General features: G+C 43.5%; 1 protein-coding gene across 1 annotated transcript; it reads left to right on the forward strand.

The window, feature by feature from the left end:
- Positions 1-1,345: 1,345 nt before the first annotated feature.
- LOC124722401 lies at positions 1,346-22,013 on the forward strand. The gene is made up of 4 exons (XM_047247570.1): positions 1,346-1,480; positions 4,455-4,619; positions 5,002-5,076; positions 21,912-22,013. Exons 1-4 carry the CDS (start codon positions 1,346-1,348, stop codon positions 22,011-22,013), a joined length of 477 nt encoding a protein of 158 aa, XP_047103526.1.
- Positions 22,014-24,716: the final 2,703 nt, after the last annotated feature.

Here is a 24,716-nt window from a genome sequence, read left to right on the forward strand (position 1 = left end):
CATGTCCGAGGGAGGATTAGAAACTCCGCCGGGACCAGACGCACAGTCCATGACTGCAGCGCCTTAGAGCGCTTGGCTAATCCCACGCGGCGTATCTGTAGCAGAAACGGGAATGTGATGGTTTTGAATCTGTAGCAGAAATGGGAATGGTGCACAAATCAGAAACTGCCCTTCGATTATGGTGTCAGCATTTGTTGGAACTTATGGTCGGTGTTAAAATAAATTTCAAATGGAAAGGGGATTAACACTTCCTTAAATGAAAATTTCATGATTTCTATATGTTATTTGTTGGTTTCACTATAAAACTGACATGAAAAGTCTATGATTTGTTATATGTATGTCTTCTATGGAGACACCTAATGTTAAGAATTACGTGTCGTTGGCTGAGGGGGTAATTACATTTGATTCGTCGATGTGTATGTCCAGAAGTGGGGGGTGGGGGGGGGGGCGGGGATTTAGGTTTGAGATGGAAATTCCTCGATCTCCGTGGCAGATTGATTAATTTGTAGCATAAGCAACGATTTCAACTAAATATTCTCGGTGTTTCAACGGAAAACTGACGTGAAACTTTGATGTGTATCTCTCTCTCTCTCTCTCTCTCTCTCTCTCTCTCTCTCACTCACTCACACACACACACACACACACACACACACACACACACGTAGTGTAGCCCTACAGACAAGTTACTTCCCTTTGTCCCAGCAATTCGGATTCTGACGTCATGGAGCTGCCCCAGTGTGTACTGGTCAGTCATCTAGAGTGCGTCGATTGTGAAAGGACACACGAGCTGTGTCGGGCGAAAGGCGAGAGATGTCAGCTTGCATTCCTCACTGTATGACATGGGGCCTGTTACTACAGACTCGAACTTCAGGGGTGAAAGCGGCCATGTGCACAGCACCAGGCGGTGCACTGGAGCGTCTATCAGTTGCATATACGACATGCACGGTGAGGTATGGAGCAGCGGACTCTGTTCCTCGGTGGCAAGGAGTTTGGTGCGGCGTTGACGAAGCAGTGAGCCTCGCCCGGCCTGCGCTCTGCGGCGTCGCGCCGCCGTTGCAGTCCGGCGGAGGATTTGCGGCTGTATGAAAACAGGTGAGGCCGTAGCGGCACATTTGGCCCTGCGATTTCCGGCAGCGCTGCTGAGCAGCGCGGCGGCAGCGGTCAGCGTTCCATAGTGCAAGTAGATGGGACAATTTACACACGTGGCGATTCCTACGCCAGCGGCAGGGGCAACCGCGCGACCATCTGTGCACGAGCGGCTGCCCGCTGCTGGCAGCGGCGTTTTCACGCCTGGTACCTTTCACACATGGCGTTTCATTAGCGTATCAGTCGTTCTCACTGCACCATGCGTCCTGCTATTTGGGATTCAAGATGTAGAGAATACAGCAACAGGATTGTAAAACGCAGAGCATGGGAAGAATTGTGTCAACTGTTTATTCCAGGATTTGCAAATGAAACAACAGATTTCAAAAACCAAAAGGCACATCAAGTGGTTCAAATGGCTCTGAGCACTATGGGACTTAACATCTGAGGTCTTCAGTCCCCTAGAACTAGGATTCGAACCTGTGACCGTAGCAGTCGCGCGGTTCCGGACTGAAGTGCCTAGAACCGCCCGGCCACCTCGGCCTGCCAAAAAGGCACGTATTTAGAGTTATATGTACAATATGTTACAGCATTATGTACAAATATTAGAAGTCCCTGGATCAAATTTTGTGCACCTTCTTCACTTGCAAAGAATTTAACAAATTTATCTCTGATGATTCTCACTCACTCACTCACTGGTCATACCGGACTCGAGAGTTCATTACCGCAGCAACGTATTTTCGCCATCTGTCCCTGTCTTGGGCTATTTCCTTCCATTCACCTTTAATACCTAGGCTCCTCAAATCAGCCTTCACATTGTCCTCCCATCTACGCCTCGGTCTCCCCACAGGACGTTTTCCCTCTAAGTGCCCTACCAGTACTCTGCGCGCTGCCCTGCCCTCATCCATTCTAGCTACGTGACCCGCCCATCGCAGCCTACGTGATTTAATAATACTGATTATGTCAGGGCTAGAATAGAGTTCGTGAACCTCTTCGTTATGCAGTTTTCGCCACTCTCCGCTAATTTCATCCCTTTTTGCTCCGAAAATTTTCCTCAAAATTTTGTTTTCAAATACTCGAAACGGCTTTTCATTTTGCACAGTGAGAGACCAAGTCTCACACCCATACAGCATAACTGGTAGAATAATAGTTTTGTATATTCTAATCTTTAAATTCCTAGACAATATCCGTGATGAAAGTAATCTATTCCGTGAGAAGTAGCACGCATTTCCCGCCCGTAATCTCTTCGTCAGTTCGGATTCAATCTCATTTCTCGAAGTGATGTCCACGCCTAGATACTTAAATGTGTTCACTTTTTCAAACTGCATGTCTCCAACTCTTAACATTTCCTGACCTACTGCTGTTGGCATTCTAGTAGTAACCAGGTATTTAGTTTTGTCTTCACTTATCTTTAGACCTACATCTGCATTCGCATTTGCGATAACAGCGGCTGATTTGTTCCTTGTTCTCGGCATTAGGGCTTCCTCGACTCCATGTAGTCCAACGATGTTCAGTGTGTCTTCGAATGTATACCCATCTCTACGACGAACGAAATTATGTAATATGCAGCATGCTTTTATTATATCTGAGACCAAATCAATTGAAACATTGAGTGGACGATGGAATATTCTCCATTTGTTGCTGAGTAGTCCAAATGTACTCTCTATGAAACGTCTCGCTCGTGATAATTACATATCGTTCTGATAACTGGCAAATTCTTTGTCTTATTCGCATCACAGACTGCTAATATCACAACTGAGAAAAAATGTTTGTAATTAAAGTAAAGTGAGCCACTATGTCGCGGCTTAATCAAACGCATGTGTCTACCATCTATTGCCCCTATACAGTTTTCTAAATCTGCTTTTGTCTTGAAACCTTCTGCAATATTCAATCAGTCCTCTTCAGTAAGCATCGGAAATGTAGATTCTTTCAGAGCATTCCAAATACACTGCTAGCCACCGTAAATGCAACACCCTGAAGGAAGTATCCGAATCAAGTGAAATTTACACCATGGGTTTGAAGCGATGAGATATGCAACTGATTAGAATTTCAGCGCAGACGCACATCACGCGCGCCTGTGGCGCCACCTCATAGCGCCATTTAAGGCTTGGCGATTTCGACGAGTGTACGTTCGGCACGTGTGTTTACCTTGTGGTTGTTTCACAAGACGATCAGTTATGCCTCGTAGACAACAGCGAACATCGTTTGATCAAGTATCCGAGTTCGACAGAGGAAGGATAGTGGCTTACCGAGATTGTGGATTATCATACAGAGAAATCGCTAGTCGTGTTGGACGAAACCAAACAACTGTAATGCGGATATGTGACCGCTGGATGCAGGAGGGTACGACGGACCGACGTGGTCGATCGCATTCACCTCGGTGCACCACTGCACGTGCTGATAGGCAAATTGTGCGCATGGCAGTGACGGATCACTCAGTGACATCCCGAACCATAGCACAGCACATTACGTCTGAAACGCATCATCCAGAGTCAGCGCGTACCATTCGACGCCGTTTACAGCAGAGTGGTCTGTCCGCAAGACGTCCATTGCTTCGTCTACCATTGACGCAGAACCACAGACGTCTCCGTCGCCAATGGTGTGATGACAGACAGATGTGGACGGCAGAATGGAATGACGTTGTCTTTACAGACGAGGCACGCTTCTGTCTGCAGCACCACGATGGTCGGATTCGAGTGTGGAGACACCGTGGAGAGAGGATGCTGGACAGCTGCATTATGCACCGCCACACTGGTCTTGCACCGGGTATGCTGCAGCCAGTTGTCCTTCTTTACCTTCAGGGCTCGGCCACAGCCATATTTCAACAGGATAATGCGCGACCACACGTGGCACGCATTGTCCAAAGGTTCTTCGTCAATAACCAGATTGAATTGCTTCCCTGGCCGGCTCGCTCTCCGGATCTTTCGCCGATAGAAAACATGTGGTCCATGGTTGCTCAACGAGTGACCCAGATTACATCCCCAGCTGCCACACCAGATGATCTTTGGCAACGTGTGGAAGCTGCTTGGGCTGCTGTACCCCAGGAACACATCCAACGTCTCTTTGACTCAATGCCGAAACGTGTGGCAGCGGTGATCTCCAACAATGGCGGCTACTCTGGCTACTGATTCTGGAAGGAACCACATGTCATAGACGTCTGTAAACGTAATCATTTGATACTTGGTCAACATGTTATCTACAAAATAAATTCTATTGTGCTACCTCTTGTCTTTCTTGGTGTTGTACTTACGGTGGCCAGCAGTGTATTTTGACAAGTGTCCTTTACTGTGCTTGAGATGGTAGAAACACCACATTTATATGTGTAATGCAGATCTGTGAATGTATTTCCGATGCAAGATATCTGAAATCAGAAAAGAAATGTCTTCACTTCAGCAGCACAGTTGCAAAAGAGGTGTAAAAATGTAAGAGATTCGTACACTCGAGAGCTGCAAAAACAGAAAAATGTGAAGAGTGGTTCAGAGGCAGATGCCAGGAAGCCGTACATTTTATTCAAGCAACTTTGGTTTTTAGCGCCTGTATGCGAAACTAAACCTCCTGTTGAGAAAGAAACAGACAATATGACAAATGAATGGCTCAAATGGCTCTGAGCACTATGTGACTTAACTTCTGAGGTCATCAGTCGCCGAGAACTTAGAACTAATTAAACCTAACTAACCTAAGGACATCACACACATCCATGCCCGAGGCAGGATTCGAACCTGCGACCGTAGCAGTCCCACGGTTCCGGACTGAGCGCCTAGAACCGCTAGACCACCGCTGACAAATGAAGAGTCAAGCACTTATCAAGAACCATCTCCTACTGTCTCAGGCTCAGGCTCCAAAAGGACGCTTCCAGAAGAGCAGAAATTGTTTAGGATACTTGCAGAAAGTGTTCAAAAGAAATCAAAATGAATGGAGGAAGATAATGATAGATTATTTCTCTTGTCATTGCTACCTCATTTCAAGGCCATACCTGAAGAAAAGCGGTTCCAGGCAGTGGAATTCCAACACCAGAAAAATCCTCTGTTCTAAGGAATAAACCATGTTGTCTACAGCACACTAGTACGTTGTGAACAGCACACGCTTACAGCAGAAAGACGACGTACAGAATGGCGCACCCACGGACTGCGTTGTCTTCTATATCTTTCACATCACTTGCAGCGCCATCTGTTGTTGAAAATTGTAACTACTGTAATTTCGAAAGTTTGTCCGCCTGAAAATGTACTGTTGTCCCACGCATATTGCAACAAACAGTGTATTTCTATCGCTGCTCGTTTAGTTTTTATTGCCGTTTCAAATATACCGGTCATTTTTGAAACACCCTGCATATATATATATATATATATATATATATATATATATATATATATATATATATATATATATGGTTTGTGAGCGCATAGTATATATGTTTGTCTACTATGCGCTCACAAACCATTCATCCGATTGCAATGGTTGGTAGGGGTTGTTGGCGACTCCCGAGATGGGCCAGCAACTGCCTCTTCACTCATTTTGATAATGTTTAGCACAACTGCACAATAAAAACACGTAGAACAGTACAGCGCAAAACAATAACGAAGCAGACGACAATGGCTGCCTTGTACAACACAGTCAGCTACGTAATGTTGGCAGCAGTCGAAACTGTGTGCTTGCCGAAGCCTCCCGACGTTTACCGACTTCTACCGATTCAGGACTAGGGAGAGGTCTGCCATCTAAAAGTTTACACACTGTACGAGTGGTGCACATTGGGTCTTGCCAGTATTTACGTTTACGACGTTGGCGCCTGAATTTTCTTTTGATCAACAAAGCCAGAGCCAATACTTTTTCATCTGAGTCCGTACCATCGACTGAGCGACGTGAGCAGCGCCGATTACGCGCAGCAGCAGTGCTGCTAAGCAGAGCAACAAAAAACAAAGACTGCGGGGACGGACGCACGCTGCTCGGCAGCGCTGATGAAAATCGCCCGTGAGTAAGAGGCCAATGTGCGCACTGCAGCATTCGGCGCCAGGGCTTGTCAACAGGTTGAAGACAGCCTTGAATGTTACACAGCGATGCACGTTCTCTGGCGGTGGGGTAACGGCAGCTCAGCGACGCATGGTTCGTCAGCCGACTGACGGCGGTACAGCGATGCAAAACTTCATGATGCGCGTGGCAGATACCCTCCCCTGTGTGATGTTTGTTTTAATAAAGAAGCAAGGGGATACTTCTCCTGTTCCTACTAAACATGACAGTGGCAACTATTAAGGTGGGAAACTTGTGGTAAGTTCTATGGGACTAAACTGCTGAGGTCATCGGTTCCTAGGCTTACACACTACTTAATCTAACTTAGATGAACTTACGCTAACGACAACACACACACACCCATGCCCGAGGGAGGACTCGAACCTCTGACAGGCGGAGCCATGCAAACCGTTGCAAGGTGCCTGAGACCGCACGTCTACCCCACGAGGCTATAAAAGTTGCATCAGTGAGGTAATCATTTTTGAAGTTAGGGCGAGTGCTTTATAGTTTGGTAGTCAGCAGGTTTTCCATCATTTTAAACTGGAGGTAAGAGGATTTTCTCAGCATTCTGAACTTCGATAGCTGCTGTGATGGAGAGAATTGTTTAAACTGTAATGTCGGGAGGGTTGAGGGTGGAGAGGGGGGGAGAAGAGAACTTTATTTCCTCCAGTGTTTGTTTAAATAAAAATGTAGATAGGCAATCAAAAATTAGAGTTTGGAGAAGCATTTGTAGTGACCATACACCTCTGCGTGAATAGTAGCTTGGGAACACGTGTCAAGTAGGACATCCTTTGGCCAGCAGACAGGGCTGGACATGCACAAACGTCATTTGTGTCTAACGCCATAGAACCAGGGCCACTATTCCAGAACACGGATTCTGCCAACATAGAGCCTGCCCCAGTATGCCTTGGATGTCATGTTCAATCTCGTATTCCAGGTCAGCCATCTCTGATTCTGACATCATAGTAGAGCTACGCCAGTATCTCAAGACTGAGCTAGTATGCCACAATTCCACGCTATTATAAATATGCAACAGGTCTGATCTGGATTGTGACATCATAGTTAGAGTATCCTCGTATTCCAGCTCTGGAGCAGTATAGCAGAATTCTACACTGTTACGAATAACTCAACAAGTCTGAGCTGGATTTTGACGTCATATAGCTAGTGGCAGTACTCCATCTCTGTAGCAGTATACCAGAATCCTACCCTGTTATAAACAGCCCAACACTTCTGAGCTGGATTGTGATGTCATAGAGCCACGGCTGGTATTCCATCTCAGCCAGCATGACAATGAACAGGGTGACAATTATTAAACTATATAAAAACGCAAATTAGTAATAAGCTACGGCATGCAAACACTTTATTCAACATTTAAACGTTGCTACATATATGCGGATTTACGTTACGACGTGTTCGATATGCCTGCCAACATTGACGGTGATACGGCGCAGACGAATAGCGAAATTCTGCATGATCCGCTAAAGTATCAGAACATCGATGCTGTCGATGATGTCTTGAATGGCTGTTCTTAACTCAGCGATGGTTTTGGGGTTATTGCTGTACATCTTGTCTTTAATATAGCCCTACAAAAAGGAGTCGCATGTGTTCAGATCCGGAGAATATGGCGGCCCATGCCAGTGGCCTCTGGGTACCCCAGAGCCAGAATGCGGTCCCCAAAGTGGTCCTCCAGGACATCAGACACTCTCCTGCTTCGATGGGGTCAAGCTTCGGCTTGCATCAACCACATCGTGTCGAAATCAGGGTCACTTTGGATAATGGGGATGAAACCATCTTCTAAAACCTTCGTGTACTGTTTGGTAGTCACTGTGCCATCAAGGAATATCGCACCGATTATTCCGTGACTGGACATTGCACACCACAGAGTCACCCATTAAGGATGAAGAGACTTCTCGATCGCGAAATGCGGGTTCTCAGTCCCCCAAATGCGCCAATTTTGCTTATTGACAAACCCGTCCAAATGAAAGTGGGTTTCATCGCTAAACCAAATCACGTGCAGTTTGAACGTCCTAACGCAGACCGTTTAGAAGCTGTGACTTTTTTCCCTATAGTTCAATAATTGCCGCCCTGTATTATCTTACATTTTTATATTTTCTGCCAATTTATACTTAGAACAAAAATCCTGCTTTCATAGGAAACCCACTAGGGCAATTGGGCTATTTTTAGATATCCTGCCATTTTGAATTTCCACTTAAATTTGAATTTCCAGCGAAAACTTGAATTTATCGCTATTTTATACGTAGGTATATTGACCTTTGTCAGAGGGAGCAGGGTTGGGTGTGGAGAAATCCTATGATTCATAATGATGTGAGCTCATCAGAAAATCATAGCAGAACTGTCCTAGATTATCTACTGCCGTGTCACTCTCGTAACGAAAAATACAATTTGAAGGTGAAGCAAATTTCGAAACCGGCCATAAAACAAAGTGTTATGCTGTGTCAACAGAACCATTGGTATGAGTATTTTGGAAAAACCCCGTTATGTCTCTATAATTATAGAAAATAAATTATATTGGCAAAGCAACGTTGACAGAGAAAGAAAAAAAATGTGGTGATGTATCCATTGAATGAAGGTGGCAATAACCGCTTATGATTAAGCATTATTAATCCTGAATGACTTGTATAGGTGGTAAAAGGAAGATCATGAACACTGTAACAACTGTTCAGAGTTTAAAGGCAAAGTTAAACACAAATTCTTGTGGAGCGTTTTGCTGTAGCCACGGGAAAATCATCTGGCGTCTTTGAGGATAAAAATGGTTCAAATGGCTCTGAGCACTATGGGACTTAACTTCTGAGGTCATCAGTCCCCTAGAACTTAGAACTACTTAAACCTAACTAACCTAAGGACATCACACACATCATGCCCGAGGCAACATTCGAACCTGCGACCGTAGCAGTCGCGTGGTTCCAGACTGAAGCGCCTAGAATCGCTCGGCCACTCCGGCCAGCCGTCCTTAAGAATAATTGGCACAGCTGGATTCAGATATCGCAAACTACAGAAATGCAACAGTTTGAAACGTGCCTTTCCTCCGTTTGTTGGAGCTTCCACGACATTGTGCGAAGTCACATTAGTGACCGTGATATGAATTCAAGTACTATTGGCATGATGCACAAAACGCGAACCAAATTATGTTGAGAGGTGGCAGAAGCCCCCTCTCATATCTCTATCTTACTCTGCGTAATTCGATTTTAATCTCTAATTGCATGCGGTGAAAAGTTGCTATTCCTTCACACGCGGACTTCCCACGCAGTGTCTCTCATCACCCGGGTGGTCCGGTGACAGGCGGGCTCTGCTGATCTTGAAAGGGTTAAGCCGACAGGTGTGAGGGAGTCGAGTGAATGCTTTCCAGACGCCGACATTGTCATAATAGCGGCGGAGACACGCCTGCATGGGCCTGAAGGAGCAGCTGGGCTAGAGATTCCGTTACTTCGCAGAAACTTAGCGAAAACACTTTCTGGCAGGCTACCAGCGAGGCGTGGGAATGACTTGTGTTCCCAAGCAGTCTTGGCGGGAAAATTCCCGCGTTTTCTGCAAAATCGTAACTGTGATTGGCTTGCTCAGGGCATAGCTCCGTGACGTAGCAAAATCGGTGCAGAAATTGGCGCCAAGAATCTCCGTTGGTGGAATGGTAGTGCTTCGGCAATTGAATGGAATTTTCCGCCGGTTTTCGAGTTGCTGATTGGAACGTTTAACCATGGCCACTGTCGTGGGGGCGGGAATGTTCTGTGTTCGGCTTGTATGGGTGCTCTTGAGGGAGTCATCTCGCGCCTTTTGGTCCGAGTAGGTTACAAGACTGAGCTCTCGCTACTCCGGACAGCCTGTCTTCCGTTGGCTGTCTAATATACTTTTATTTGATTGTAACTGTTTAACGAAGTTGCTGAAGTTTCGACTTCAACGTAACTTTCCGAGTATAGTTGGCAATTGAGCGTTCTGCGTACAAGTGGCCTATGTTGTCTGTCTTGGGCAGTTTGGCTAAAGTTGACTGAATCGGAGTTACTGTGTGACTTCGCTTGTTAAAATCAATACGAGTTTATCGTTTTTGATCATTAAGTTTCACCAGTTTTGAGAAACATGAGAATAATGATATTGCAACTGAAGTGCTTCGGACACTTTCTGGTCACTTGGGCGCGCTTAGGAGACTAATTACTTCGGCTGCGCTAGTCAGACTGTTTCGGGCTTTCAGAAGGTTTGATCACGCAATTCGATTTCGGTCGTTCGGAGGGCCGGACGTGTAAGAGTGTTTCGGTCATTCTTCAGAGCCGGACATGTATCTCTGTTTTGGGGCGGACATGTCATACTCTATATCGGAAGTTGCCAGAAAAGTTACCGTACTATTAAGAAAGCAATGTCGAGTGTTGTAATAGACAGTGTAAAAGGCGGTATATCTAAAAATATAACGAAATAGGATACAGTAATGAGAAGTGTCGCCTACAGTCATTGTCAGTACTACAGATTTATTTATTTATTTACACGCCAAGTTCCGTGGGGCCAAATTGAGGAGCAAATCTCCAAGGACATGGAACGTGTCAGTACTTGAAATTACAACATAAATGTAATAACAGAGAAAAATAAAATGTTTATGGCCCCTAAAAGTGTCAAGCCATAAGTTTAAGTAAACGCAATCAACAATACAACAAGAATCAGCTTAATTTTTCAAGCAACTCCTTGACAGAATAGAAGGGGTGAGCCATGAGGAAACTCATCAGTTTCGATTTCAAAGCGTGTGGATTACTGCTAAGAATTTCGGATTCTCGTGGTAGCTTACTGAAAATGGATACATTAGTATACTGCACACCTTTCTGCACAAGAGTTAGGGAAGTCCGATCCAAATGCAGATTTGATTTCTGCCGAGTATTAACTGAGTGAAAGCGGATTATTCTTGGGAATAAGCTAATATTGTTAACAAGAAATGACAGTAAGGAATATATATATTGGGAGGCTAATGTCAAAATACCCAGATTCGTGAACAGGTGTCGACAAGAGGTTCGCGAACTTACACCACTTATTGCCCGAACTGCCCGTTCCTGAGCCAAAAATATCCTTTTAGAATGGGAAGAGTTAACCCAAAATATAATACCATACGGTATAAGCGAATGAAAATAAGCAAAGTAGACTAATTTTTGTGTCGAACAATCGCTCACTTCAGATACCGTTCGAATAGTAAAAATGGCAGAATTAAACCTTTGAACAAGATCCTGAATGTGCGCTTTCCATGACAGTTTACTATCTATCTGAACACCTAGAAATATGAACTGTTCGGTTTCAATAATCATATGCCCATCCTGTGAAATTGAAACGTCAGATCTTATTGAATTGTGTGTTACAAACTGTAAAAACTAAGTCTTACTGTGATTTAGCGTTAGTTTATTTTCTACACGCCATGCACTTATGTTATGAGCTGCACTCTTTGAAACCGAGCCAATGTTGCACACAATATCCTTTACTACGAAGCTAGTGTCATCAGCAAACAGAAGTATTTTAGAGTTACCCATAATATTAGAGGAAATATCATTTATATAAATGAGGAACAGGAGTGGCCCCAACACTGATCCCTGTGGCACCTGAAATTTGACCATACCCCACTCAGACCCCACATCACAGCCATTCTCAACACTGTGAATAATGACCCTTCGCTGCCTGTTGCTAAAGTAAGAGGTGAACCAACTGTGAGCTGCTCCCCATATTCCGTAATGGTCCGGCTTCTGGAGCAATATTTTGTGATCAACACAATCAAATGCCTTAGTTAAATCAAAAATATGCCTAGCGTTCTACACTTTTTGTTTAACCCATACAGTACCTCAGAGAGAAAAGAGAATATAGCATTTTCAGTTCTTAAACGACTTCTAAAGCCGATCTGTGCATTTTATAGCAAATCGTGTGATACAAAATGATCAGTTATCCTTAGATACACAGCATTTCAATAACTTTAGCAAACACTGATGGCGTAGAAATAGATCTAAAATTGTGTACATTATCTCTTTCTCCCTTTTCATAAAACAGGTTTACTACTGAGTACTTTAATCGTTCAGGAAACTGACCATTCTTAAAGGAAAAATTACAAATATGGCTAAATACAGGGCTAACATGTGAAGCAGAGTACTTTAATATTCTGCTAGGCACTCAATCATAATCGTGAGTCCTTAGTCTTCAGTCATTTAATTATTGACTCAATCTACCCCTTGTCTGTACCACAGAGGAGTATTTCAGACATCAATCTCCGAAAGGCATTTGCCAAGAGAGTTATATGATTCCCTGTAGAAACTAAATTTTTATTTAATTCACCCGCAATGCTCAGAAAATGATTGTTAAATACTGTACATATATCTGATTTATCAGTAACAGAAATATTTTTGCTACGAACTGACTTTATATCGTCGACGTTGTGCTGCTCACCAGACACTTCCTTCACAACTGACCATTAGGTTTTAATTTTATCCTGCGAATTAGCTATTCTATTTGCGTACCACATACTCTCATACTCTTTGCCTTCCTAATAACTTTCTAAGCACCTTACAGTACTGTTTGTAATGGGCTACTGTAGTGTGATTGTGACTACTGCTAATATTTTGATATAATTCCCGCTTTGTTCTACATGATACACTTATCCCACTAGTCAGCCACCCAGGCTGCCTTTTACTGCTAGTACCCTGTTTAGAACGGTCTAATGGAAAGCAAGTCTCAAAGAGCATGAGTAATGTGTTAAGGATGGCATTATATTTTTCATCTACGTTATCGGCACTATAAAAATCCTGCCACTCTTGTTCCTTGACGAGGTTTTAAAGACTCTCTGTTGCTGTTGGATTAACTTTCCTACATAGTTTGTAATTATATGTGACATTTGTTTGAGTACAAAAGCCTTTTAGTGCTAAAATTTGTGCATCATGGTATGAAAGACCATTCACTCTTTTATTAACAGAATGCCCATCTGGTAACGAAGAATGAATAAAAATGTTGTCTATGGCTGTGCGACTGTTCCCCTGTACCCTAGTTGGAAAAAACACAGTCTGCTGATCTTGCCCCCTGTAGATACGGAGACTAACCTTGGAAAGTGGCATCACATAGAAAGCACAACCACAGGTTCTAGATGACGGCATAGCAGCCTCCGCCGAAGAAGATCCCACGATTAACGAGCTGTGTTCTGCGCTGGGTCACAGCTTTAGAAGACGACAAGGTGGTGGTAAGAACGGTTAGGGATTCTTATTCAATCTCTCCAGCTTCCAGAACTGACTTCCAAAGAACACGCATAATTCACATGGGATCCCTTGTGGGGAACGTGTGTTTAGAGAAGGGGCTGCTATCCATTAACGAGAACTGTGAACTGGTGAAACGTGAAAATCATAGTGATAACGATGGACTTCAATGATTATCATAAAACGCCCGTATCATTAGTGTATAAACAGTGAAACAGATAAAAAGCGGCGCTGTGTGAACTGTGAAATTATATCCTGTTTGAACTTTTGTAAGTTTCTTTGAACTGTTAGGCAACAAAATCTACAAATGCCGCTAATTAATCTGCGTCGCGTAGATGAAAGTGAAAATGCGGAAACGCAAATCGAAGTGCAAGGTTAGAAGTGTGTGCGCGGTCCAAAGGGATTACGTTGTGTGTGTGAGGTCCAAAGGGATTACGTTTTATTTCACTGCTAGCACAAATAACGTTTCAGGGAGCAGTTTGCAGAGCAGCGTACAGCAGGCGAGGCCGATGACATGGAATAACGGTTCAAATGGCTCTGCGCACTATGCGACTCAACTTCTGAGGTCATCAGTCGCCTAGAACTTAGAACTAATTAAACCTAACTAACCTAAGGACATCACACACATCCATGCCCGAGGCAGGATTCGAACCTGCGACCGTAGCGGTCACGCGGTTCCAGACTGAAGCGCCTTTAACCGCACGGCCACACCGGCCGGCCATGGAATAACACCTGTCGCCTCCACCAGCTGCTGTCGAACGTCAGAGAGCGGCAAAGGGCAGGGATAGACGTCTGTGGTCGACTATGGCGGCTGAAGACACCCAACACGACAAAAATAATGCGGCGAGAAGCAGCATCGCACCGGAGAAGAAAGGTAGCGTGTTCGCTAATCACTTTACAGCTAGCAAGAGGAAGCTAATATTGACAACCATAGGGATTTTTTAAGAATATTGTTAAATTGTTTCATAATAATTTTTTATAACAATATGTCGGGGGAAGTGTAAAGCGGTACAATCTGAGAAGTAGAGAGGCAGTACAGCCCCAGGGTAATGAAATGGAAGAGGCAAGCCAATTACAGGGCATGCTAGATGAAATTCGTAATATACACTATGTGATCAAAAGTATCCGGACACCTGGCTGAAAATGACTTACAAGTTTGTGGCGCCCTCCATCGGTAACGCTGGAATTCAATATGGTGTTGGCCCACCCTTAACCTTGATGACAGCTTCCACTCTCGCAGGCATACGTTCAGTCAGGTGCCGGAAGGTTTCTTGGGGAATGGCAGCCCATTCTTCACGGAGCGCTGCACTGGGGAGAGGTATCAATGTCGGTCGGTGAGGTCTGGCACAAAGTCGGTGCTCCAAAATATCCCAAAGGTGTTCTGTAGGATTCAGGTCAGGACTTTGTGCAGGCCAGCCCATTACACGGATGATATTGTCGTGTAACCAGTCAGCCACAGGTCGTCCATTATGAAGAAGCGCTCGATCGTGTTGAAAGATGCAATCGCCATCCACAAATTGCTCTTCAACAGTGGGAAGCAAGAAGGTGCTTAAAATATCAATGTAGGCCTGTGCTGTGATAAAAAATGGTTCAAATGGTTCTGAGCACTATGGGACTTAACTGCTGTGGTCATTAGTCCCCTAGAACTGAGAACTTCTTAAACCTAACTAACCTAAGGTCATCACACACATCCATGCCCGAGGCAGGATTCGAACCTGCGACCGTAGCGGTCACGCGGTTCCAGACTGTAGCGCCTAGAACCGCTCGGCCACTACGGCCGGCTGTGCTGTGATAGTTCCACGCAAAACAACAAGGGGTGCAAGCCCCCTCCATGAGAAACACGACCACACCATAACACCACACATCCGCATTTTACTGTTGGCACAAGACACGCTGACAGATGACGTTCACCGGGCGTTCACCATACCCACACACTGCCATCGGATCGCCAAATTGTTTACCATGACTTGTCACTCCACACAACGTTTTGTATGCCTTATGAGCAGTAACTCGAAAGGTTCGTTGATTAGGAAAAACGTAGAGGTGTTGTTCATATTAATGAAGTAATCAGTAATTCCAATGCTTACAAATTTCGTAACTATTCTAGCAAAGGTAGTATACATTCTGTTGCTTTCATCCGTCAGTTTTAGGGTATCATACCTGTCAACATGATAGAACAGCAGAAAATCAAATTTGTATCTAGTCGTTTTGAAGGGGACGCAATACCATGGAGAACAGGAACCAGTAACACATGTAAAACAGACCAAGAATTCGTTGGAACCTTCTTAAACCAATACTGGTCCACAAGTACATAAAACAGTATAAATACAGAAATATTTGATGCTAGGCACTTTGAAAGCAGTGGCTGCAATAGTTATAAAGAGTTCTTTCAGCACTACTGGGAAAAGAACCAATATGTAACTGATCCTTTACGTGAATCTGACTTAGTAGAAATAATAGTTCTTACGTTTCCAGTGTCTGTACAGTAGAAACTGATTCATGTCAATAAGAATGAGGTTAAGAACCCCCTGTATGTATTAGAACAGCTGGACGCGCTTTCAGGGAACAGACAAGTGCCGGTAGGCTGGCGGGCAGACCGCCGCAGTGCAAACCTCAGGGGGCAATAGCACTTTTTGCATTGCTAGGTAGCTGACGCCTACTAGGCACGCGAATTAACTAACAGTTTACATCCTTTCTTTCCACGCTGTTAGTTCTTCCCTATTCATCATTCTGAACTAAACTCTGTCATCTATCCTTCTTCTCTAACCAAGATAAAAAGAGACAAAAAAGGGATCAATTGAAACAGAAGATGTACTAATTGAATAAAACTATACTTACGAATACCAAAAGATAATATGCAGCGTAAAGTGTGCAAACAAGTACAGAACCCAGGCTACAAGACCTAAAATCATCATCCATACAGGCACGAGAACATCCTATAGACTACGTACAGAAACTTTTTATGTATGTTATGAAACACAAGGAAATTACATACGCATGTATACGGAGAAAACAATCTTTTATATTTCTTTATTTAGCTAGCTTGCAGCTGACACAGAGGAAGAGGACGGCGCCAAACCAAATAAGTGGACACAATTAGAAAAAACAATACGCAGTGGTCCTGAGACGATTAGATTAAAATTTATTAGCAACAGTTGGTAGATGGTCTGCGAGTGATTACAAGCAGTGATGAGGTTTCCGCTACAATTCATACATCTTTAGGTTAGGATGAGTCCAGCCACAGTTAAAATGAGAGTGAAAATGTTTTGAATCGACCAGAGAAGTCGACCACTTGTATATAAATGATAGTGAAAGAGTTTTGGATCGACCACTGACGTCGACCATTCGTATTTGATGATAGGGAATAGGAAGGTAACAGGCGACGTGAGAGTTGGCCACACATTTAGGGATTAGTAGGTGAGTTATTTCCGCCGAAGCATTATTATTAATAGTATCACGACGCAGAAATGTTACCCACAATTTTTCTCTGTTATCACGATCTAGGGTATCTTCAGTTCTCTCAAAAGACCTGTGAATCTTGTGTGAATGCCTAGTTAAGTTATCAAATGAAATGAAAATAAAACCTGAAGTATAAAATGAGAACTATTTTCATATCTTTTCCATTTCCAATACATAGACGTAAGATAGCAGTGCATCGAGCGCCGTTATTACCTTCAATGAAAGTGAGCGCTGACTGGGATGAGTCACGCCAGATCTGTAAAGGCAAAACATTAACAGGTGGTGCGAGAGTGTACTGACTGATGAGTCAAGGCTAGGAATATTAGCCGCTCGAGGAGATGATTCAAATGAAAGCCCTGTAGTCACCATAGCAGTAACAAAGTGTTGTGTACATAGTTCCGTATAGTCAACGCGTACACAACTTTCCCACTAGACCGAACCCCGCTAAGCACAACAGCGCAGGCGCAGCGCTCGTCCGTCTCCGCACTACGAGATGGCGCTGTCTTAGAGACGGACCAAATTCTGCTTCCGCCGATCCGCGTATTAATATGTAACGCAACCAATACGATTGCTGCTAACGTAGAACCTTTTCTCCTCGCGGATCACACTCGCGCAGTGATACCTGAACGCGCGAGGTATTATAACGAGTGTACAGACCTCCGATTAGTGAGTCTGCATTAGTCTGCATTAGTCTGTAGTCAAGTTTCAGTCTGCGCCTAATAAGATTATCATTAGACGACGGATTTTTAGGTCGTAAAAAAGTGTGTTTTAGGCACCTAAAATAGGTTCCTTCAGTAGTTCATTTAGGCTATATAAAACCTAAAACAGGCTCTAATAAAAATGATGCAGAGAAAATAAAAATAAATTATAATACACAGTGTTGACAGTATGAACATCTTAGTAGTCATTAAAACAAGGAGAATGAATATTTACACAGTTACACAGCACAGCAATCTACAATATTAATGCTGAACATAACTCCAAATATTTTTGAGTTCCTGCAAGTAAAAGATCTCCGTAAAAAAGATGTGGCAATGGTTTAATTAATACATTCGTAATTTCACATATTCTGACCATAGTTGGCTGCACAATAAATAACCAAAATCTTTTCTGGGTTTTCTAGTGAAAAACTGTGGCGCTTGTCAGTCAGAATCAATTTATACGCTGAAAAAGACGTTCTGTATCAACAGATGTGGCAGGGGCGTACTTCATTTTCGGCACATGTTGGACAGGAATGCTGCAGTCAGGAGTGCTGGATTGTCCACTAAGTATGTCGGCAGCTGTGCACAACTCCTTCAGGCCAGTGTTCTTCTGCAACACCGTTTGCATTTTTGCCCGTAATTTTTCTCCTACTTCACCTGGTGCTTCATTAATTTTCATTTTGACTTCTTCAAGCAAAGAAATATTGTCGTAGATAGGTCTCCCTGATCCTTCTAATTGTGAAATTATTCTTGCCATAAATGTGTTGTGGGCCCTAATGTAAGATTAAGTCCCGTTTTAAAGAAGAATCTTTGAGTAACTCCACTGCTGCAGTTACGGATGCAGCATCTTCCGGTATATTTTCAACCACCTTCTGGACAGCTGAGAGATGCGTACTATAGTATTCTGCTGCTATCAGCCACGTGCCCCAGCGGGTGACAACAGGCTCTGGCGTCAATGGGACATCTGGAAGCTGTTCTTTGAGTGCCTGTGTTTTTGATGGTGCCTTAACAAAAATTTTCTTCACCATAGATATTACTCTATTTACTTTAGGAAATGGTAGCCTTACTTGCGGTTGGTCCCATGCACTACACAAGTTACGTGCAGCATCAATGGGTAGAATACTTTTAATATTTGAAACGCTGCTATCATACATATATGCAGCAGCATCAGTGATGGCCAGAAGCACCTTATTCTCATCCACTCAGTTTGGGTATAGCACCTTAAGCCCATTGTTCACAAACTGTGCTATTATTTGTTGATTAGTTTTTGCTAGCTGTTTTGAGTAAATCAAATGAGCCCTGGATGGACCATCTGAATCTAGCTTGCCAATAATCAGGTTTGCAATGTAACAGCCAAGACTGTCAGTAGTTTCATCCACAGAAATCCATATACAAGGTTCTCCAACATCTTCTCGGATTCTGTGCAGTGCAGCATTGTAAGCTGAATCCACATAATTCTTACGTAAAGTTGACTCTGCAGGAATATACTGATGGCAGTACTTCTCAAGAAAACCTCTGAAAATAGGGTTTTCTAGTTTCCGAAAGGGGATGTTTGCTGCCGCAAGTGCATGACACAAATCACTGCAGAACTTGTTTTTTTTTTTCGTAGGATTCGCCAGATTTATTGATTAAAAGAGTTTGCTTCAATTTTGACTTTCGTTCAACATTAGCTTTATGTGCGATTCCATCTGCATGCTGTGTTAAGTGCGGTTTCTTAACACTAGAAACCTAATACGAGAGAAAAGGGAAATGCAGTTTAGAATCGCATATAAAGTGTATTTCGTATTACTAAAGGATAGCGATAAAAAAGAATCCTAAGTGACAGGAAAATAGGAAGTCTAAAGAAAACATCAACTAACCTCCTTGTTGCATGCTTGGCAGAAAATAATTTTCCCATCTGTTGTATAATGCGGAAAATCTTGCAGCCACTGCCTTATATGAGTAGACTTTGAACTAGCTGTTTTCGGGATGGCGTAGTATTATCACACAGAAACTAGAATTTATTTTGTACTTAGAACGTCAGTAACACTTAACACATCGGTCGCTACACAATGTACTGATTTGTTTTCGCTGGGAAAAAGTGAACGATGACCTGTTTTCCGGTTTTTTTTTCTGCGGTGCATGGGAGCGGTATGGGAAGTACCGTACTCGTTGCTGGGCATATGGCACCTGACACATTGCCGCCCCTTCTGAACAAGCGAATAGAATCTACCGGTGCTTCAGATGATAACACCTCACTACTGGCAAACTATTTTTGGAACCGGAAAATTCACGTATAATACCTTTCACGAAACAGAGTAGTTTGATAGGACTGCCTGTAGACAGCAGCGAGAAAATGCGCGAAGGGCAGTAATTTAGCTATAGAGGGCGTCTACGATTAACATTGTGATTTTTTAATCCGTGCTCAGCTTAAGGCCCATGAAACCGTTTCTTTGCGAAAATACACAGCTGGCCAGAATCATACGAACGAAATATTTTCAAATATAACATTTAGTACTCCCACGTTCGATTCTAATGTGTAAATCAAATCTTTGACCGGTTCCCATTCGCTCACCGAAGTTAAGCACTGTCGCGCTCGGCGCGTACTTGGATGGATGACCATTCAACCGTGCCGAGTGCTGTTGGTGGTAAGGCAAGCAAAGGAATTGTAAACAGTCTCTAACGACCTTCGCCTTCGACCAGACGTAAAGCCCTAAGTTTACTTCCTTTTTCTAATCTTTGAAAACACAAGAACTCTATGTTAGATTGACGAAATAGGTACTTTTTAGGATTTTGATGCCGAAATAGGCAAAATTAGGCGTCAACGTCGAAATACGCAAATTTAGGTCCTATAAAAGTAACGGTATTCAGTTTAGAAGTACCAACTTATATGCAAATTGGAGCTTAGGAAAAAAAATAGGTTTTAACCTAAAGATCCGTGATCTATTTTTTACATATGAATAATAAAACACCTATAAAGAGTATTTGGTATTAACAGGGATAGCGATATAAAAAAATAAAAGAAGACCAAAGTGTTAGGCAAATACGAAGCATGAGCGCATATTAACTAGCCACCCTGCTGCACGCTGGGCAGAAAATATTTTTTTCCATCTGTCGCATAGTGTGGAAAAACTTGGAGCCACTGTCTTATATGATGAAATAGGCACTTTTTAGGATATTAAAGCCGAAATAGGCAAGAATAGGCACTAAAGTCAAAATGGGCTTTTTTAGGTCCTATAGAATTAACGGTATTAAGTGTAAATAGTCATGAAACGCATAAGTACAAAATTTTATGCAAATAGGGACTCAGGAACAAAATAGGTTTTTACCTAAAATCCGCGGTCTAATTATCATATCCCTGTACATAGCCATGAAGAGAAATGTATAGACACTTTGTCAAGTATCAGAGATATGTGAGAATAAGAATTATGTACCAAGCCCAAGGGAACTTCAGATTGTCAATTGTAAACAGCATCCAGAATCAAGTTACGTAACATCTATGCTTTTTATTATTTTAATAAATGTGTGTGAAAATTAATCAAGTTCTGTTTAAAGTTGGTCACCGTCAATCTGCTACTCTAAGTGTGCAAGTGGCATTTCTATCGTCTGACCTAACAGCAGAAGATAAACACGCCACGATAAGACCACGAGACATATGCTGACACTCGCCTACTTCGTTAGAGCGACAAGTCAAATAATCTGATGGTGTGAGTACCGATGGTCTTACAGTATGCACACCACATTGGCGACGAGGATGGGATTGGTCCAAAGAATGCCAACGCGCATTCGACGAACTGAAACAAAGTTTAGTAGACGCAAAATGTCTTACGACATATGACCCGCAAAAGTTGATCACTATTGCAGCGGACTCGTCAGATTACGGGATCGGTGCAGTCATGTCCCATAAACATCAAGGAATTGAACGACCGATTGCATACGCGTCGAAAACTTTAAACTCAAGTTAACGAAACTATAGCCAAGTAGAAAAAGAGGCACTAGCAATTATCCTTGCAGTGAAGAAGTTTCATGACTACATATACGGACGAAAATTTATTCTGCTCACAGACCGTAAGCCATTGGTGACAATATTCGGACCACATAATAGTGTTCAAATGCCTCTGAGCACTATGGGACTAAACTTCTGAGGTCATCAGTCCCCTAGAACTTAGAACTACTTAAACCTAACTAACCTAAGGACATCACACACATCCATGCCTGAGGCAGGATTTGAACCTGCGACCGTAGCGGTCACGCGGTTCCAGATTGTAGCGCCTAGAACCGCTCGGCCACCCTGGCCGGCCATAATAGTGTATCCACTAAGACAGCACAGCGTTTACGACGTTGGGCATTGCTACTGTCTAATTACAACTACGAGATCTTATATAGATCGACGGCAAAACATGCCAACGCCGATGTACTTTCACGTCTACCGGCGGGTCAAGATAAACATTTTGAGAAATCAGAGGACGTATGTTTTCAGACAGACGTAATCAATGAGGACGTCGTCGAAAATTTCCCCGTCAATGCCACCTTAATAGCTAAGTTGGTGCCCAAAGATCCAGTGTTATCAAAGATAAAGTAGTATATTCTTACGGAATGGCCAACCGATAAGAACATGTTAGCTCAGCCAGAAGTGAAATCTTATTGGAACATGAGAGTGGTTAGCTCACTGGACTCGCATTCGGGAGGACGACGGTTCAATCCCGCGTCCAGCCATCCTGATCTAGGTTTTCCGTGATTTCCCTAAATCGCTCCAGGCAAATGCCGGGATGGTTCCTTTCAAAGGGCACGGCCGACTTCCTTCCCCATCCTCCCTAATCCGATGGGACCGATGAGCTCGCTGTCTGGTCTCCTCCCCCAAAACAACCCAATATGAGACATGCGCTCACAGTGCACAAAGGCGTCATATTAGTTCACAGTGAAATGGGAAAAACAAGAGTAGTTATACCCAAAACTCTCGGGAATAAAGTGTTAAAAATGTTACACCAATGTCATTGGGGCATAGTACACACGAAACGCATGGCCAGAGAACATTGCTACTGGAAGAACATTGATAAAGATCTTGAAACAATGCTTTCTAGCTGTAAATTACGTCAGACGCATCAATCCGCTCCGCCAAGACAATATTTTCCGTGGCCACAGGCAACAGAACCTTGGTCAAGATTGCATATTGACTATGCAGGTCCTTTTCTTGGAACTTATTGGTTAATTGTCATTGATGCATTTTCAGAATTCCCTTTTGTACTACAAATGCGTACAACTTCTTCAGCGACAACAATTCAAGCGTTGTCAAAGATCTTTTCCATTGAAGGATTGCCTCAAACCATAGTGACCGATAACGGCACACAATTTACGTCGCAAGAATTCCAGTCATTCTGTCAGATGAACGGAATTGCACATTACAGGACGGCATCATTTCACCCTGAGGCTAATGGACTCGCCGAACGATTTGTACTAACGTTCAAGGCACACATGACAAAGTTAGTGCAACAGTACAACAAAGAGACTTCCTTATTAATTTTTCTGTCACAATACAGAGCTACTCCGCACGAGGCACAGTCACCAGCAGAAAAACTGCATGGGCGACAACACAGGACTTTGATGTCTATCCTAAAACCCACAATGCATCCAGAAAATGATCAACGAACGTTGAAAGTACGACGATTCCACGTAAACGACAAAGTCCTCGTAACTGTCTACAGTCGAGGAAAGCGTACTTGGACACAAGGAATCATTGTAGAATGCATTGGAAATGTCATGTATAGAATAAGAACGCAAAGCGGCATAGTTATTCGCCATATTAATCAATTAAGGCAGCAAAGACAGCAGTCACATATATGCAGAACTCCTAGGCTGTTTCATTTTGCAGACTCAGAAGCAGATGTCAACCCCGAGCAGCTCGCAGGATTCCAGAAGCCGTCACCGGCAGCCGCCGCCGCCGCCGCCGCAGCCAACGCAGCCACCGCCACAGACGCCGACGCAGCACCTTCAGGGGCAGCCGACTACACCAGCCGTCCACAGCCGACATCCCCAGAGAAGATGGACGTCGAGGAAGAATTAGATTTAAGCTATGACCAATGTATCGATGTTGAAATGCAATTATGTAACAAAATTTTTGCTTCTCCCGTTCCCTGTTCCATAGGTTTTGAGTGGGTTTTCCTAGCGGACTGTGAGCGAATGCCACGGGGAGCAACATGTGCGCACCCATATACATACGCACGCCGGCAAGCAAGGAAGCAGAAAAAAAGGCTTTTCAAGCAAACTTCAAAAGCTTTTTTTCTTCCCCCGGAAGGGAGGGATGTTGTGTACATAGTCCCGCCAGAGCGCGCCCCGCTAAGCACAACAGCGCAGGCGCAGCGCTCGTCTGTCTCCGCACTACGAGATGGCGCTGTCTTAGAGACGGACCAAATTCTGCTTCCGCCGATCCGTGTATTAATATGTAATGCAGCCAATGAGATTGCTGCTAATGTAGAACCTTTTCTCCTCGCGGATCACACTCGCGCAGTGATACCTGAATGCGCGTGGTATTATAATGAGTATACAGACCTCCGATTAGTTAGTCTGCATTAGTCTGTAGTCAAATTTCAGTCTGCGCCTAATAAGATTATCATATTCCTGTACATAGCCATGAAGAGAAATGTATAGACACTTTGTCAAATATCAGAGATATGTGAGAATAAGATTTATGTACCAAGCCCAAAGGAACTTCAGATTGTCAATTGTAAACAGCATCCAGAATCAAGTTACGTAATATCTATGCTTTTTATTATTTTAATAAATGTGTGTAAAAATTAATCAAGTTCTGTTTAAAGTTGGTCACCGTCAATCTGCTACTCTAAGCGTGCAAGTGGCATTTCTATCGTCTGACCTAACGGCAGAAGATAAACACGCCACGATAAGACCACGAGACATATTGCTGACACTCGCCTACTTCGTTAGAGCGACAAGTCAAATAATCTGATGGTGTGTGTACCGAAGGTCTTACAGTACGCACACCACACAAAGTCTTTGTAAATATTATTATATTATGTTCAATGCAACACTGTGTATATCGTAAAGCTATGTAACATATATGTGTGAGTATTATGTTCAAATGGCTCAAATGGCTCTGAGCACTATGGGACTTAACATCTGAGGTCACCAGTCCTCTAGAACTTAGAACTACTTAAACCTAACTAACCTAAGGACATCACACACATCCATGCCTGAGGCAGGATTCGAACCTGCGACCTTAGCGGCCGCTCGATTCCAGACTGAAGCGTCTAGAACCGCTAGGCCACAACGG

Source organism: Schistocerca piceifrons, chromosome X (assembly GCF_021461385.2).
Source record: "Schistocerca piceifrons isolate TAMUIC-IGC-003096 chromosome X, iqSchPice1.1, whole genome shotgun sequence".
Classification (NCBI taxonomy): Eukaryota; Metazoa; Arthropoda; class Insecta; order Orthoptera; family Acrididae; genus Schistocerca; species Schistocerca piceifrons.

Coding starts and splice junctions, on each gene's coding strand:
- LOC124722401 (XM_047247570.1), top strand. CDS start 1,346: ATGCGTCCTGCTATTTGGGATTCAAGATGTAGAGAATACAGCAACAGG. Junction 4,620..5,001: donor AACTTTGGTTTTTAGCGCCT/GTATGCGAAACT, acceptor AAATGAATGGAG/GAAGATAATGATAGATTATT. Junction 5,077..21,911: donor CTGAAGAAAAGCGGTTCCAG/GCAGTGGAATTC, acceptor GTATGTTTTCAG/ACAGACGTAATCAATGAGGA.